Source organism: Oncorhynchus kisutch, linkage group LG5 (assembly GCF_002021735.2).
Source record: "Oncorhynchus kisutch isolate 150728-3 linkage group LG5, Okis_V2, whole genome shotgun sequence".
Classification (NCBI taxonomy): domain Eukaryota; kingdom Metazoa; phylum Chordata; class Actinopteri; order Salmoniformes; family Salmonidae; genus Oncorhynchus; species Oncorhynchus kisutch.
In genome coordinates this window covers 63,739,663-63,753,299 of record NC_034178.2, presented here as the reverse complement: position 1 = coordinate 63,753,299, position 13,637 = coordinate 63,739,663, and the positions used below count along the sequence as shown (strand labels likewise).

The following is a 13,637-nucleotide window of genomic DNA, read 5'->3' as shown; positions in this document are numbered from 1 at the left end:
ATACTGTGTCTAGACTCTCTGTCAGCCATACTCAGGTGGACCACAGTCCGGACCCAGAACGGGGTCAGTAGTTGGTCCCAACAAAACAAATACAAATCATTTAGGAACTCAGTCAGGTTATGACCTTTGGTATGATCTAAACACATAATATTAAATATAAAAAAAGGCATTAAAACTGCAACATTTTCTCTTTGCCCATGGCACAATGGCTAGAATAGCAGGAAATTAGTTTTAAACAGCCAAATGTTCTCTCGGCCTACAAGAGGGATGTGAACAGGTTGAACAGCTTAGGGTCACATGGGTTGAGAGGTGGGGTTTGTGACTACGCCGATAAATGACAATATCCATTAGGATCTTTTCCACATAGGAAATTTGTGTGACTGGACCTTTTCAAATAGTACTTGAGTACCCCTGCTCTATTTGGTGTTGTTGCTGTTGTCTTCCCAAGCCAGACAATGTATGGTGCTTCTCTTCCCTTGACTCAAAGATTCACTATGGCTTTTTAGATATGATAATGCCATGAAAATGTCTGTAAGGTGGATAAGGCAGCTGAGGTAGATGATGAAGTTACAGCTCCAAATACTCCATCTACAAGTGGCTTATCATGCAAATGGGGTGCAAAAGTAGTGCTTCAAATGTTACTGGCAACGATACAATCTGTAGTGCGTACCACTGTATACCTGCCAGGATGCTTTAGAGCAGCACGTCGCTGTTTGTGTTGGATTCAAGGGAAAGACAGGGACACACAAAGTATTTTGAATTTAGACAGACTTGAGTTTAATAGAGCATGTATTAGCTAAGAATGGAACATTTTACCCAGGAGATAAAAAAAAATGTTTGAAATGATTTTTCACCTTGTCGGCTTGGGTATTCGAACCAGCGACCTTTCAATTACTGGCCCAACACTCTAACCGCTATGTGGGTGGTGGGATGCTAGGAGACTCCCCGCCTGACGATTCCTAGTGCTCAGGAGGGAGAAGATAAGAAATGGGGGGAGTCTTTTATTTCAGTCATTCCGGTAGAATGAGGGCTTTGAGTGTATATTCTGACAAGAGCACATCCCAAGTGGGGGCCTGTCTCAAAGACGAGGTGAGTGAGGTATAATCAGAGAAACAGAGGAAAGAGAGAGAGAGAGAGGAGGGACAAAAAAAAGGTCAGCCAGAAAATACTAAACTGAAAAAATACAAATGCTGTTGGAGTTTTGAGCCTTTTATGCTAAGTGACTTGCCTCGTTCATCGCATTTCTCCCTCTCGTACCCTCAGGCTCTCATTCTCACCCACCTCAAGACAAAGTAGACCTGTTGCCAAGTAGAAAGACAAAGTAGACATGTTGCCAAGTGGAAAGCTCTTGATTACAGTGTGCAGCGTTCCACAGATAGCGCAGACATATGCTGCTGTTTTACTGTAGCTTTATATTTTGGCAGGAGCTTTGGCAAGTATCTGTCGCTGAGCAAATGTGTTAGTATAAAATAATGTCATTTCCCACTTAATTTTTTTGCATACAATATAGCTCAGTATTTGTATTATTTATTTTATAAAGTTTTCTCTTCTCATATTTATCAAGGTTGCCAATAATAATCGCCCCCATTGTATCTGGGAGAGTTTCACAGTGGTGGGCTGCTCTTTACCAGATTGCTGTTGGGGGAGAGAAAGAGGGGAGAAAAGAGGAGAGATGTTTATTTCAGGTAATTGGAGTGAATTAAGGGACAAAACACAGAGGAGGCACAGACAATACTTTTTATTGAATCTCTTTTCTAGGTGATTGTCTTTAGTGTCTTCCATTTTTCTCTCTCCCTCCTGTTCTGTAATTGATCTTCCCCTTCTCCCCTTTATGATCTCTCTCACCCCTCTGTCTCTCACTCTTCCTCTTTCTATCTCCCTCCCCTCTCTCTCACTCTTCCTCTTTCTATCTCCCTCCCCTCTCTGTCTCACTCTTCCTCTTTCTATCTCCCTCCCCTCTCTCTCACTCTTCCTCTTTCTATCTCCCTCCCCTCTCTGTCTCACTCTTCCTCTTTCTATCTCCCTCCCCTCTCTGTCTCACTCATCCTCTTTCTATCTCCCTCCCCTCCCCTCTGTCTCACTCTTCCTCTTTCTATCTCCCTCCCCTCTGTCTCACTCTTCCTCTTTCTATCTCCCTCCCCTCTCTGTCTCTCACTCTTCCTCTTTCTATCTCCCTCCCCTCTCTGTCTCTCACTCTTCCTCTTTCTATCTCTCTCCCCTCTCTCTCACTCTTCCTCTTTCTATCTCTCTCCCCTCTCTGTCTCTCAATCTTCCTCTTTTTATCTACTTCCCCTCTGTCTCACTCTTCCTCTTTCTCTCCCTCCCCTCCCCTCTCTGTCTCACTCTTCCTCTTTCTATCTCCCTCCCCTCTCTGTCTCACTCTTCCTCTTTCTATCTCTGTCTCACTCTTCCTCTTTCTATCTCTGTCTCACTCTTCCTCTTTCTATCTCCATCCCCTCTCTGTCTATCTCCCTCCCCTCTCTGTCTCTCACTCTTCCTCTTTCTATCTCTCTCCCCTCTGTCTCTCACTCTTCCTCATTTTATCTACTTCCCCTCTGTCTCACTCTTCCTCTTTCTCTCCCTCCCCTCCCCTCTCTGTCTCACTCTTCCTCTTTCTATCTCCCTCCCCTCTCTGTCTCACTCTTCCTCTTTCTATCTCCCTCCCCTCTCTGTCTCACTCTTCCTCTTTCTATCTCCCTCCCCTCTCTGTCTCACTCTTCCTCTTTCTATCTCCCTCCCCTCTCTGTCTCACTCTTCCTCTTTTTATCTACTTCCCCTCTGTCTCACTCTTCCTCTTTCTATCTCCCTCCCCTCTCTGTCTCACTCTTCCTCTTTCTATCTCCCTCCCCTCTCTGTCTCACTCTTCCTCTTGCTATCTCCCTCCCCTCTCTGTCTCACTCTTCCTCTTTCTATCTCCCTCCCCTCTGTCTCACTCTTCCTCATTCTATCCCCCTCCCCTCTCGGTCTTTCACTCTTCCTCTTTCTATCTCCTTCCCCTCTCTGTCTCACTCTTCCTCTTTCTATCTCCTTCCCCTCTCTGTCTCACTCTTCCTCTTTCTATCCCCCTCCCCTCTCGGTCTTTCACTCTTCCTCTTTCTATCTCCCTCCCCTCTGTCTCACTCTTCCTCTTTCTATCTCCTTCCCCTCTCTGTCTCACTCTTCCTCTTTCTATCCCCCTCCCCTCTCGGTCTTTCACTCTTCCCTGTTCTATCTCTCCTCTTTGTATTCCTCCCTCTTTCTCCTCTTTCTGTCTCTCTCCCTGTCCCCCCCACTCCCCCCATCTAGTCCCCCTCCCTCTCTCTGGTGAACATGTTTTTCATCAGAAGGCCGGGTAATTGAATGAGCTGCTCCTGCTGTCACTCGCCCTGTCGCCCTGTCATTCCCATCAGCGGGTGGTGGGCGGGCGAGGGACGGGGGTGGTGTGGTGAGGGGCTGGGGGTGTAGAGCAGGGGCCAAGCTTGTCACACCACCAGCATCCCCCTCCTTGTAATCAAAATGAACATTCGCCTCCCTGTGCAGTGGCCCCATGAGAGACCCTATTTCGGGGCTATCTCCTCTCTCCCTCCTCCATCCCTTCCATTCCTCCACTTCGCTCCCCACCTGCTCTTTCCGTCATGCCCATGACCGATCTCTCTGTTGTGGAGAGTAGGCAACTGAGTAGACCTGTGGCACGGGTAAAATTGCAAAGAGCTCCTCTCCTGTGTTATACCTATGTCCCTGCGAAAGACCACAAATAGTTTTTTTGTTGTTGTTTCGTCTAATTTCCAACGTTCCGGGACTACTTTGAGTGGAGCCCTTTTCTAGTCAAAGTCAGGTGATTGGGGAAGCGGTGTCTGAGTTATCAAGATCAAAGAAATGAATGCTTTTATCGCTCTTACTCAGTGCTGTGGGTGACGTATTGAAGGTTATTGTTCAGAAAGTTATACAGTGCAGAAGTATGTAACTGTTGATTCATTACACAGCAGGTTGACAAAGATAGTGCCCGACAGTAGTTTGAAAAAGATACTGGCTACAGCATCCATATAAGGAAGTCCTTCAGTTGTCAGACTAAACTGCTTCAGTTGTCAGTCATGTTCATGTGATGTTAATGTAGTGTGCACCTCATTATTTTATTCAAAGTTTTTGTGAAAAGAGACCTATATTGTGACACCATTGAGTGATGTATAGCTGACGTTTTTGACAAATGTGCTCTTGACATAGACATGCAGCTAACTCACACAGTGATTAATTACGCAATAAAAGCAAATAGCAGCTTATAATTCAAACGTCTATCCCCTTCCTTAATACACCCTAAACCAAGTCCTACACTCATCTTGACTAGCCATACCTTAACAGTAACACAGACTCCTAGAGGTGAGGTGATGCATGTGAGTTGTGATGAGCTCACATTATAGCCTTTCTATAAACAGTATATCCCAAGCACAAACCTGAAGGAAGCTTGGTCTCGATGGTCCTTTCCGGATCTGGCTATTATTACCAATGACATGTCGCCATGGCAACAACTTATCCACAGGAGTGAGGGGTCATGGACGTGGCAACACTTCCTCAGACTACCTGTCACTAGGCACTACCCACTCTTGGGATGTGAAGAGGGAGGACTGGCCTGAATAGATCAAATGTTGTATAAATCATAGACAGTTAGTGTAGCTAGTAACCTACCGTGTCTTTGAAAACCAGGCACAATGTGCTGGCATTGATCTTCTGAGTGTCCGGACTTGAATAATATTGCTAAAGTGCGTAGGTGTTTTTTAATCTACAGGTCAAACTAAACACACTCAAACCAAAATGAAATTGCTTTACTTGTTGTATTCAGACCTGTTCACATCAGTCTCGGTGTGAAAAACCATGACAAGTTTGCTAACAAAACCCCAACTTTGCCCCAAATGATGACTGTTATTTAAAAATATGAAGATATTTTGATGAAATGAAGTGTCACTGGCCTACACATAATACCCCATAATGTGAAGTGGAATTATGTTTTTAGAAATGTTTACAAATTAATTAAAAATGAAAAGCTGAAATGTCTTGAGTCAATAAGTATTCAACCACTTTGCTACGCCAAGCCTAAATAAGTTCAGAACTTAAAATGTGCTTTAATAAGTCACATAATAAGTTGCATGGACTCACTCTGTATGCACTAATAGTGCTTAACATGATGTTTGAATGACTACCTCATCTCTGTACTCCACACATACAATTATCTGTAAGGTCCTTCAGTCGAGCAGTGCATTTCAAACACAGATTCAACCACAAAGACCAGGGAGTTTTTCCGATGCATCGCAAAGGGGGCCACCTACAGTATTGGTAGATACAGGCGTCCTTACTAAATCAGTTGCCGGAGAGGAAGGAAACCGCTCATGGATTTCACCATGAGGCCAATGGTGACTTTAAAACAGTTCCAGAGTTTAATGGCTGTGATGGGAGAAAACTGAGGATGGATCAACAACATTAGTTACTCCACAATACTGGGGCGGCAGGGTAGCCTAGTGGATAGAGCGTTGGACTAGTAACCGGAAGGTTGCAAGTTCAAACCCCCCTACCTGACAAATCTGTCCCTGAACAGGCAGTTAACCCACTGTACAGAATACAAATATTCCAAAACATGCATCCTGTTTGCAAAAAGGCACTAAAGTAAAAGTGCAAAAAATCTGGCAAAGAAATCAACTTCATGTCCTGAATACAAAGCGTTATGTTTGGGGCAAATGCTTGAAAATATGAAGAGCGCTCTTCATATCTATGTGTATGCTAGTCATCGGCAAGGACTAGGGAGTTTTTTAGGATAAAAATAAATAGAATTGAGAACAGGTGAAATCCAATCCTTGTTCAGTCTGCTTTCCAACAGACACTGGTAGACAGATTCACCTTTCAGCCAAGTCGGTCAAGTATACACTGGATTTACTTACCAAGATGACATTGAATGTTCCTGAATAGCCTAGTTAGTTTTTACCTAAAATATATGGAGAGTTGAACATGTCTGTCTAGCAATGATTAACTACCAACTTGACGTAGCCTGAAGAATTCTTTAAAGAATCATTTGCAAATATTGTACAATCCAGGTGTACAAAGCCCAGAAAGACTCACAGCTGTAATCGCTGCTAAAGGTGACTCTACTTATGGAACCAAGATATAATAATGTTACATTTTTTATGATAAAAAAAAAAAGTTAGAATTTTTCTTCCCTTTGACATGACAGAGTATTTTGTGTAGATTGTTGACAAAAAAAAATGACACTTGTTCTTGCACAAGAAAATGTGTAATAAGTCAAAGGGTGTGAATCATTTCTGAAGGCCCTGTACAGTATGTTTAAGATCAAAGTCTAGTTTTGTATATTCTTTTTGATGAATCCTGTTAGCTACTTCTATTCTATTGATAACATTTAAAAATGTGTTTAATCAATGGTCATAGATATTGGATGCCAGTTTGTAAGGAATGATTTCTCTTCAACTCCCGCTGACTCTAGTCTTTTCATAGAGGACTTAGGGACATGCCACCATAAACTGAGAATCAAAAGCAAAACCTAGACAAAGACATACATGTATGTCGTCTTTGGATTCTCACTTCTGAAATAAGGTTTGCTTTGTTACAAAAGTTTAGTTGCTAATTGTTGACCTCAAACGTTGGCTTGAGTGATGCCTGTATGGTTCATACACATTTCTGGACAATATTCTGTCCATGTACAGTAAGGCACCCCTTTTGGCTCAACAGAAGCCCCAGAGGCAAAGGTTATGTATAGCCTCTAACTTTGTATTCTCCCCCTGTTTAGATGATTGATGGATGGTCAGACCTTACAATCTGTTTCATGTATTAGTTCATGGGCCTGTATTGATTGTGTTGGAGATGATCTAGTCTACAATCAAGTTCTGGATTATAATGGTTGCAATCGTTCTGTCATGTAAGGACAGGGAATAGTGTAAATTAACTGGTATTATACAACAGTGACAGTCAGGGGTCCCGCCAACGTGCTGTAGCCCAGCTATTTTAACGAAGTGCCTGCTGACAGGGTGGGGGAACCCCACTGTAAAGCTGTGGAGGATGAATAAAATACATAACATGAATCTACACAGCAGGTTTAGCAATGTGACTCAGTATGGTGTGTGTGTGTGTGTAGGGGAGAGGGGAACCTCAGCAGGCAGTGGTGGATATTTTTTGGGGGGATTCCTCATGTCTTATTCATTGTTAGGAAGAATTATAGTCCAAATTGGATGTTTGGTAATGTATTTATGGAAGATAATATGAATCCTATCAAAATGGCCAATTTGGGTGCAATCAAATTATATCTCAACAAAATTATGTTTCAGGAATGCTAATCTTATCGGTTTCTATCTACAGAAACGATTTCAGAACAATCTGAGATGGTTGGTGACATGGCATGCTAAAATGACATGACGTATTGACTTCTCTCATATTGATCATCTCTATTACCTGCTGTGCTGTAGTTCCACAATATATCCCTGAGATGAAACCAGGGCCGCAACGTTCAATTTTTGTCCCCCCCCCAGTTTTATCATTAGAATGTGATACAAAACGAGGCAGCTGTGTGCTTTAGGACCATGCGGATGCCTCTGAGTGGTCAGGTAGGCTGTTTGGAGTGTTTATCCCACTGGATTTGTTTGTGTTTATAAAGTTATGTCCACCACATTTTTTAATCCAAAGTTGTGCCTCTGGATGAAACCATTTTCACAAGGCATCAATAGAGACATCCAGCCTTTCAGGTAGTGTTTGAATTGGGCCTGGGGGTGGGAGACTGGCTATGTCTTGATTCTCATCCTTTTTCCAGAAGTGTGCACTTGCAATGGTGGAAAAATCCCACTAGCCAATACTTAAACCATTCCTAAGATTTTTAAATCCATAACAGGAAGTGAGTGTTCAAGTGCACACTTCAGGAGGGGGGTGGAGAATTGGGACGTGTTGAATGTCAAAGGAAGGCCTCATGTTAACATGCTACATGTGGAAGTCGAGACGCAAGGCAGCTCATATATCATCAACATTAGGGCTTCTTGTAAACGAGGAAGGATGGAAGGAGGCAAAAATTATTTAAAAAATAACAGAGGAAGGAAAAAAATCACGTCAATTAATTATGGTTTGGATGGCTGCTGTCTGAGTTTTTACCTGCCTCTCATCTCAATGCCGGTGTGACTGTACTTACAAGGAGGTGGAGGAGGTCGAGGTTGTGTGTGTGTGTTTGTTTGTGCATGTGTGTGTATGTGTGGGTTTGTGCTTATACGTGCATACGTGTGTGTTTAACAGAACCAAGGGTGTTAGGGTGTCTTTCCTGACAGCAACTAAATCTGAGTGTGCCCTTGTGAAGTAATCAGGCTGTCACAGTGGCTTAGCAGAGAATACAGAAGACCTGGAATGCTGGGTAGAGAAGTTTCAAGGGCTTTGTAAACATTGTGGACAGCCTTGTAAAGAGGCTGTCAACCCGACAGGTGTGTGTGTGTGTGTGTGGCAAGGGTGTTTACGACAACACCCTTAGATCTCACAGCAAGCATGTTAATCATCCTATCTCTTAGAGGATGTATAATGCAATGTCAAGTGGATGGAGCAAATCATTCAATTACATGATGGATTTGACCGTCTGTCAACTTGTTCTGATTCTGAATGTTGTGTCAACCATTGTTACTTCACAATCTCATGGAAGCAGATTCATACCAATATAAATATCAACCAATCAAATCAAATCAAAATCAAATCAAATTTATTTATATAGCCCTTCGTACGTCAGCTGATATCTCAGCCAGCCTAAAACCCCAAACAGTAAGCAATGCAGGTGTAGAAGCACGGTGGCTTGGAAAAACTCCCTAGAAAGGCCAAAACCTAGGAAGAAACCTAGAGAGGAACCCGGCTATGTGGGGTGGCCAGTCCTCTTCTGGCTGTGCCGGGTGGAGATTATAACAGAACATGGCCAAGATGTTCAAATGTTCATAAATGACCAGCATGGTCAAATAATAATAAGGCAGAGCAGTTGAAACTGGAGCAGCGGCACGGCCAGGTGGACTGGGGACAGCAAGGAGTCATCATGTCAGGTAGTCCTGAGGCATGGTCCTAGGGCTCAGGTCCTCCGAGAGAGAGAAAGAAAGAGAGAGAGAATTAGAGAGAGGACACTTAAATTCACACAGGACACCGAATAGGAGAGGAGAAGTACTCCAGATATAACAAACTGACCCTAGCCCCCCGACACATAAACTACTGCAGCATAAATACTGGAGGCTGAGACAGGAGGGGTCAGGAGACACTGTGGCCCCATCCGAGGACACCCCCGGACAGGGCCAAACAGGAAGGATATAACCCCACCCACTTTTCCAAAGCACAGCCCCCACACCACTAGAGGGATATCTTCAACCACCAACTTACCATCCTGAGACAAGGCCGAGTATAGCCCACAAAGATCTCCACCACGGAACAACCCAAGGGGGGGGGGGGGGGCAACCCAGACAGGAAGATCACATCAGTGACTCAACCCACTCAAGTGACGCACCCCTCCTAGGGACGGTATGAAAGAGCCCCAGTAAGCCAATGACTCAGACCCTGTAATAGGGTTAGAGGCAGAGAATCCCAGTGGAAAGAAGGGAACCGGCCAGGCAGAGACAGCAAGGGCGGTTCGTTGCTCCAGAGCCTTTCCGTTCACCTTCCCACTCCTGGGCCAGACTACACTCAATCATATGACCCACTGAAGAGATGTGTCTTCAGTAAAGACTTAAAGGTTGAGACTGAGTTTGTGTCTCTTACGTGGGTAGGCAGACCATTCCATAAAAATGGAGCTCTATAGGAGAAAGCCCTGCCTCCAGCTGTTTGCTTAGAAATTCTAGGGACAATTAGGAGGCCTGCGTCTTGTGACCATAGCGTACGTGTAGGTTTGTACGGCAGCACCAAATCGGAGAGATGGGTAGGAGCAAGCCCATGTAATGCTTTGTAGGTTAGCAGTAAAACCTTGAAATCAGCCCTTGCCTTGACAGGAAGCCAGTGTAGGAAGGCTAGCACTGGAGTAATATGATCAACTTTTTTGGTTCTAGTCAGGATTCTAGCAGCCGTATTTGGCACTAACTGAAGTTTATTTAGTGCTTTATCCGGGTAGCCGGAAAGTAGAGCATTGCAGTAGTCTAACCTAGAAGTGACAAAAGCATGGATACATTTTTCTGCATCGTTTTTGGACAGAAAGTTTCTGATTTTTGCAATTTTACGTAGATGGAAAAAAGCTGTCCTTGAAATGGTCTTGATATGTTCTTCAAAAGAGAGATCAGGGTCCAGAGTAACGCCGAGGTCCTTCACAGTTTTATTTGAGACGACTGTACAACCATTAAGATGAATTGTCAGATTCAACAGAAGATCTCAATCAATCAAATACATTTCTAAAGCCTTTTTTACATCAGCAGATGTTACTAAGTGCTTATACAGAAACCCAGCCTAAAACCCCAAACAGCAAGTAATACAGGTGTAGGAGCACGGTGGCTAGGAAAAACTCCCTAGAAAGGCAGGAACCCAGGAAGAAACCTAGAGAGGAACCAGGTTATGAGGGGTGGCCAGTCCTCTTCTGGCTGTGCCGGGTGGAGATTATAACAGTACATGGCCATTAATGCCAGATTGTTCTTCAAGATGTTCAAACGTTCATAGATGACCAGCAGGGTCAAATAATAATCACAGTGGTTGTAGAGTGTGCCAGAGGTCAGTACCACAGGAGTAAATCTCAGTTGGCTTTTCATAGCCGAGCATTCAAAGGTTGAGACAGCAGGTAGAGAGAGAGAGTCAAAAACAGCAGGTCCGGCACAAGGTAGTACGTCTGGTGAGCAGGTCAGGATTCCATAGCCGCAGGCAGAAGACTGTAGCAGCAGCACAACCAGGTGGACTGAGACATGGTCCCAGGGCTCAGGTCCTCTGGGAGGGGAGGGAGAGAGAGAATTAGAGAAATCATATTTAAATTCACTCAGGACACCAAGTAAGACACGAGAATTACACAAGCTATACCAGACTGACCCTAGACTATTGCTGCATAGACTATTGCTGCATAGATACTGGAGGCTGAGATGGGGGGGTCGGGGGACACTGTGGCCCAATCCGACGAGGGATATCAACCAACTTACTACCCTAAGACAAGGCTAGGTATAGCCCACGAAGATCTCCTCCACCGCACGAGCCAGAGGGGGCGCAGAACCGGGCAGGAAGATCACATCAGTGACCCAACACACTCAAGTGAAACACCTCCTAGGGACAGCATGGAAGAGCACTAGTAAGCCAGTGACTCAGCCCCCGCAATACTGTCAGAGGCAGAGAATCCCAATGGAGAGAGGGGAGCCGGGTAGGCAGAGACAGCAAGGGCCGTTCGTCGATCCAGTGCCTTGCCGTTCACCTTCGCACCCCTGGGCCCAACTACACTCAATCATAGGACCTACTGAAGAGATGAGTCTTCAGTTTGCTTTGAAATTCTAGGGACAATAAGGAGGCCTGCGTCTTGTGACCGTAGCGTACGTGTAGATATGTACGGCAGGATCAACTCAGAGCGATAGGTAGGAGCAAACCCATGTAATGCTTTGTAGGTTAGCAGTAAAACTTTAAAATCAGCCCTAGCCTTAACAGGAAGCCAGAGGCTAGTAATTGAGTAATATGATAAAACTGTTTGGTTCTAGTCAAGATTCTAGCAGCTGTGTTTAGCACTAACTGAAGTTTATTTAGTGCTTTATCCTGGTAGCTGGAGAGTAGAGCATTGCAGTAGTCTAATCTAGAAGTGACAAAGTATGAGTTAGTTTTTCTTGCATCGTTTTTCGACAAAAGGTTTCTGATATTTGCAATGTTACGAAAATGGAAAAAGCTGTCCTTGAAATATTCTTGATATATTCGTCAACAGAGAGATCAGGGTCCAGAGTAAAGCAGAGGTCCTTCGCAGTTTTATTTGAGACGACTGAACAACCTTAAAGATTGTCATATCCAACAGCAGATCTCATTGTTTCTTGGGACCTAGAACTAGCATCTGTTCTGTCTGAGTTTAAAAATAAAACATCTGCCGCCATCCACTTCCTTATGTCTGAAACACAGGCTTCCATGGTAGGTAATTTTGGTGCTTCACCATGTTTCATCGAAATGTACAGCTGTTTCATCCGCATAGCAGTTGACATTGTGTTTCCGGATGACATTACCAAGAGGTAGAATATATAGTGAAAACAATAGTGGTCCTAAAACAGAACCTTGAGGAACAAACCATCCACGGAGACAAACTGATATCTTGCAGAGCCTTGGTCTGGCGCCATTAAAAGGTCAAACATTGTGAATTGTTTTTCTATATAAATTATCTTCTTGGGAAGCGAAACCTGATGCTTCTAATCCGCTCTCTGTCGTTGACACACGTCTAAGGAAACTATTCCCAAACCATGGCTCACAACAAATTGATCAATAGCGTTACCAGAAATGTAAAAGCTTCCCCCTTGTTAAATAGGCATTCCCCTCTTAACACCAGCCCGTCCAGCCTCCATTTTTCAATCTAATGTCATTATAATTCCCTGATCACCTCATACATCATTTGATAGAAACTCCGATAGGCCCTAAAAATAATTGGTCTGCTTGGATTGAATGGTAACCCCTCATCTATTTTCTATGATTGCGTACCATATTGCACCCTATTCCCTATTTATGGGCTCTGGTAAAAAGTAGTGTACTATATAGGGAATAAGGTGCCATTGGGGATGCAGAACATGTGTAAAGGAGGAGAAGAATCTCCCTGGACTGCCCAGGTCTGTTTATATGAAAGATAATTTAGTAATCCCAAAATCTGATCTGAGGTCAGGCCTCTTCCACTGGGTGTATTATGTGGTGTGCTAATGTGGAGTGATGGGCTGTTTTCTGACCTGTTGATTTGGAGTCTGAAGGTGCAGTAGTAAAGGTATCAGGATTGACCATTTAGACCACAACTGTTAGCATGAGGTGAGCTATGGTGTGTGTCCATATCTATTTTAATCAACGTCTCCACCTTCCATACCATGTACACATGATTGCGTACAGAGAGGCACACTAATAGATCCATTCCACATGCATTACAATAGCTAATTATGTACACAAATCACCCACACAGGTCCCGAAACCAGTACATATAATTTTTTTGTATTTCTTTCTTTCCTCTTCCTGAACTGTCTCTCTCTCCAGTGGGATCCCAGGGAAGAAGTGTGGGAACATCATATTCACCGCTGAGGAACTGAGTAACTGCAGGGTCAGTAAAACACACGTTGTTTAGTTTATCTCTGGTTATCACACACACACACACACACACACACACATACACATTTTGTTCTCAGTGGTGTAAAGTACTTGAGAAGTACTTAAGTAAAAATACTTTTAAGTACTACTTAAGTCGTTTTTTAGGGTATCTGTATTTTACTTTACTATTTCTATTTTTGATACTTTTATCACTTCACTACATTCCTAAAGAAAATATTGTACTTTTTACTCCATACATTTTCCTTGACACCCAAAATAAATCGTTACATTTTGACTGCTTAGCAGGACAGGGAAATGGTCCAATTCACTCACTTATCAAGAGAACATCCCTGGTCATTCCTACTGCCTCTGATCTGACAGACTCATTAAACACAAATGTTTTGTTTATAACTAATGTCTGAGTGTTGGTGTGCCACTGGCTATCCGTACATTAAAAT

General features: G+C 43.6%; 1 protein-coding gene across 2 annotated transcripts in view; it reads left to right on the top strand.

The window, feature by feature from the left end:
• LOC109891646 (copine-9) overlaps positions 1 to 13,637 on the top strand; it is a 129,764-nt gene that overhangs the window by 70,929 nt on the left and 45,198 nt on the right. For both annotated transcript variants that reach the window (XM_031825656.1, XM_031825657.1), the window contains one exon: positions 13,129 to 13,192. In XM_031825656.1, coding sequence (XP_031681516.1) covers positions 13,129 to 13,192 — 64 coding nt within the window. The remainder of the gene's footprint in view (positions 1 to 13,128; positions 13,193 to 13,637) is intronic.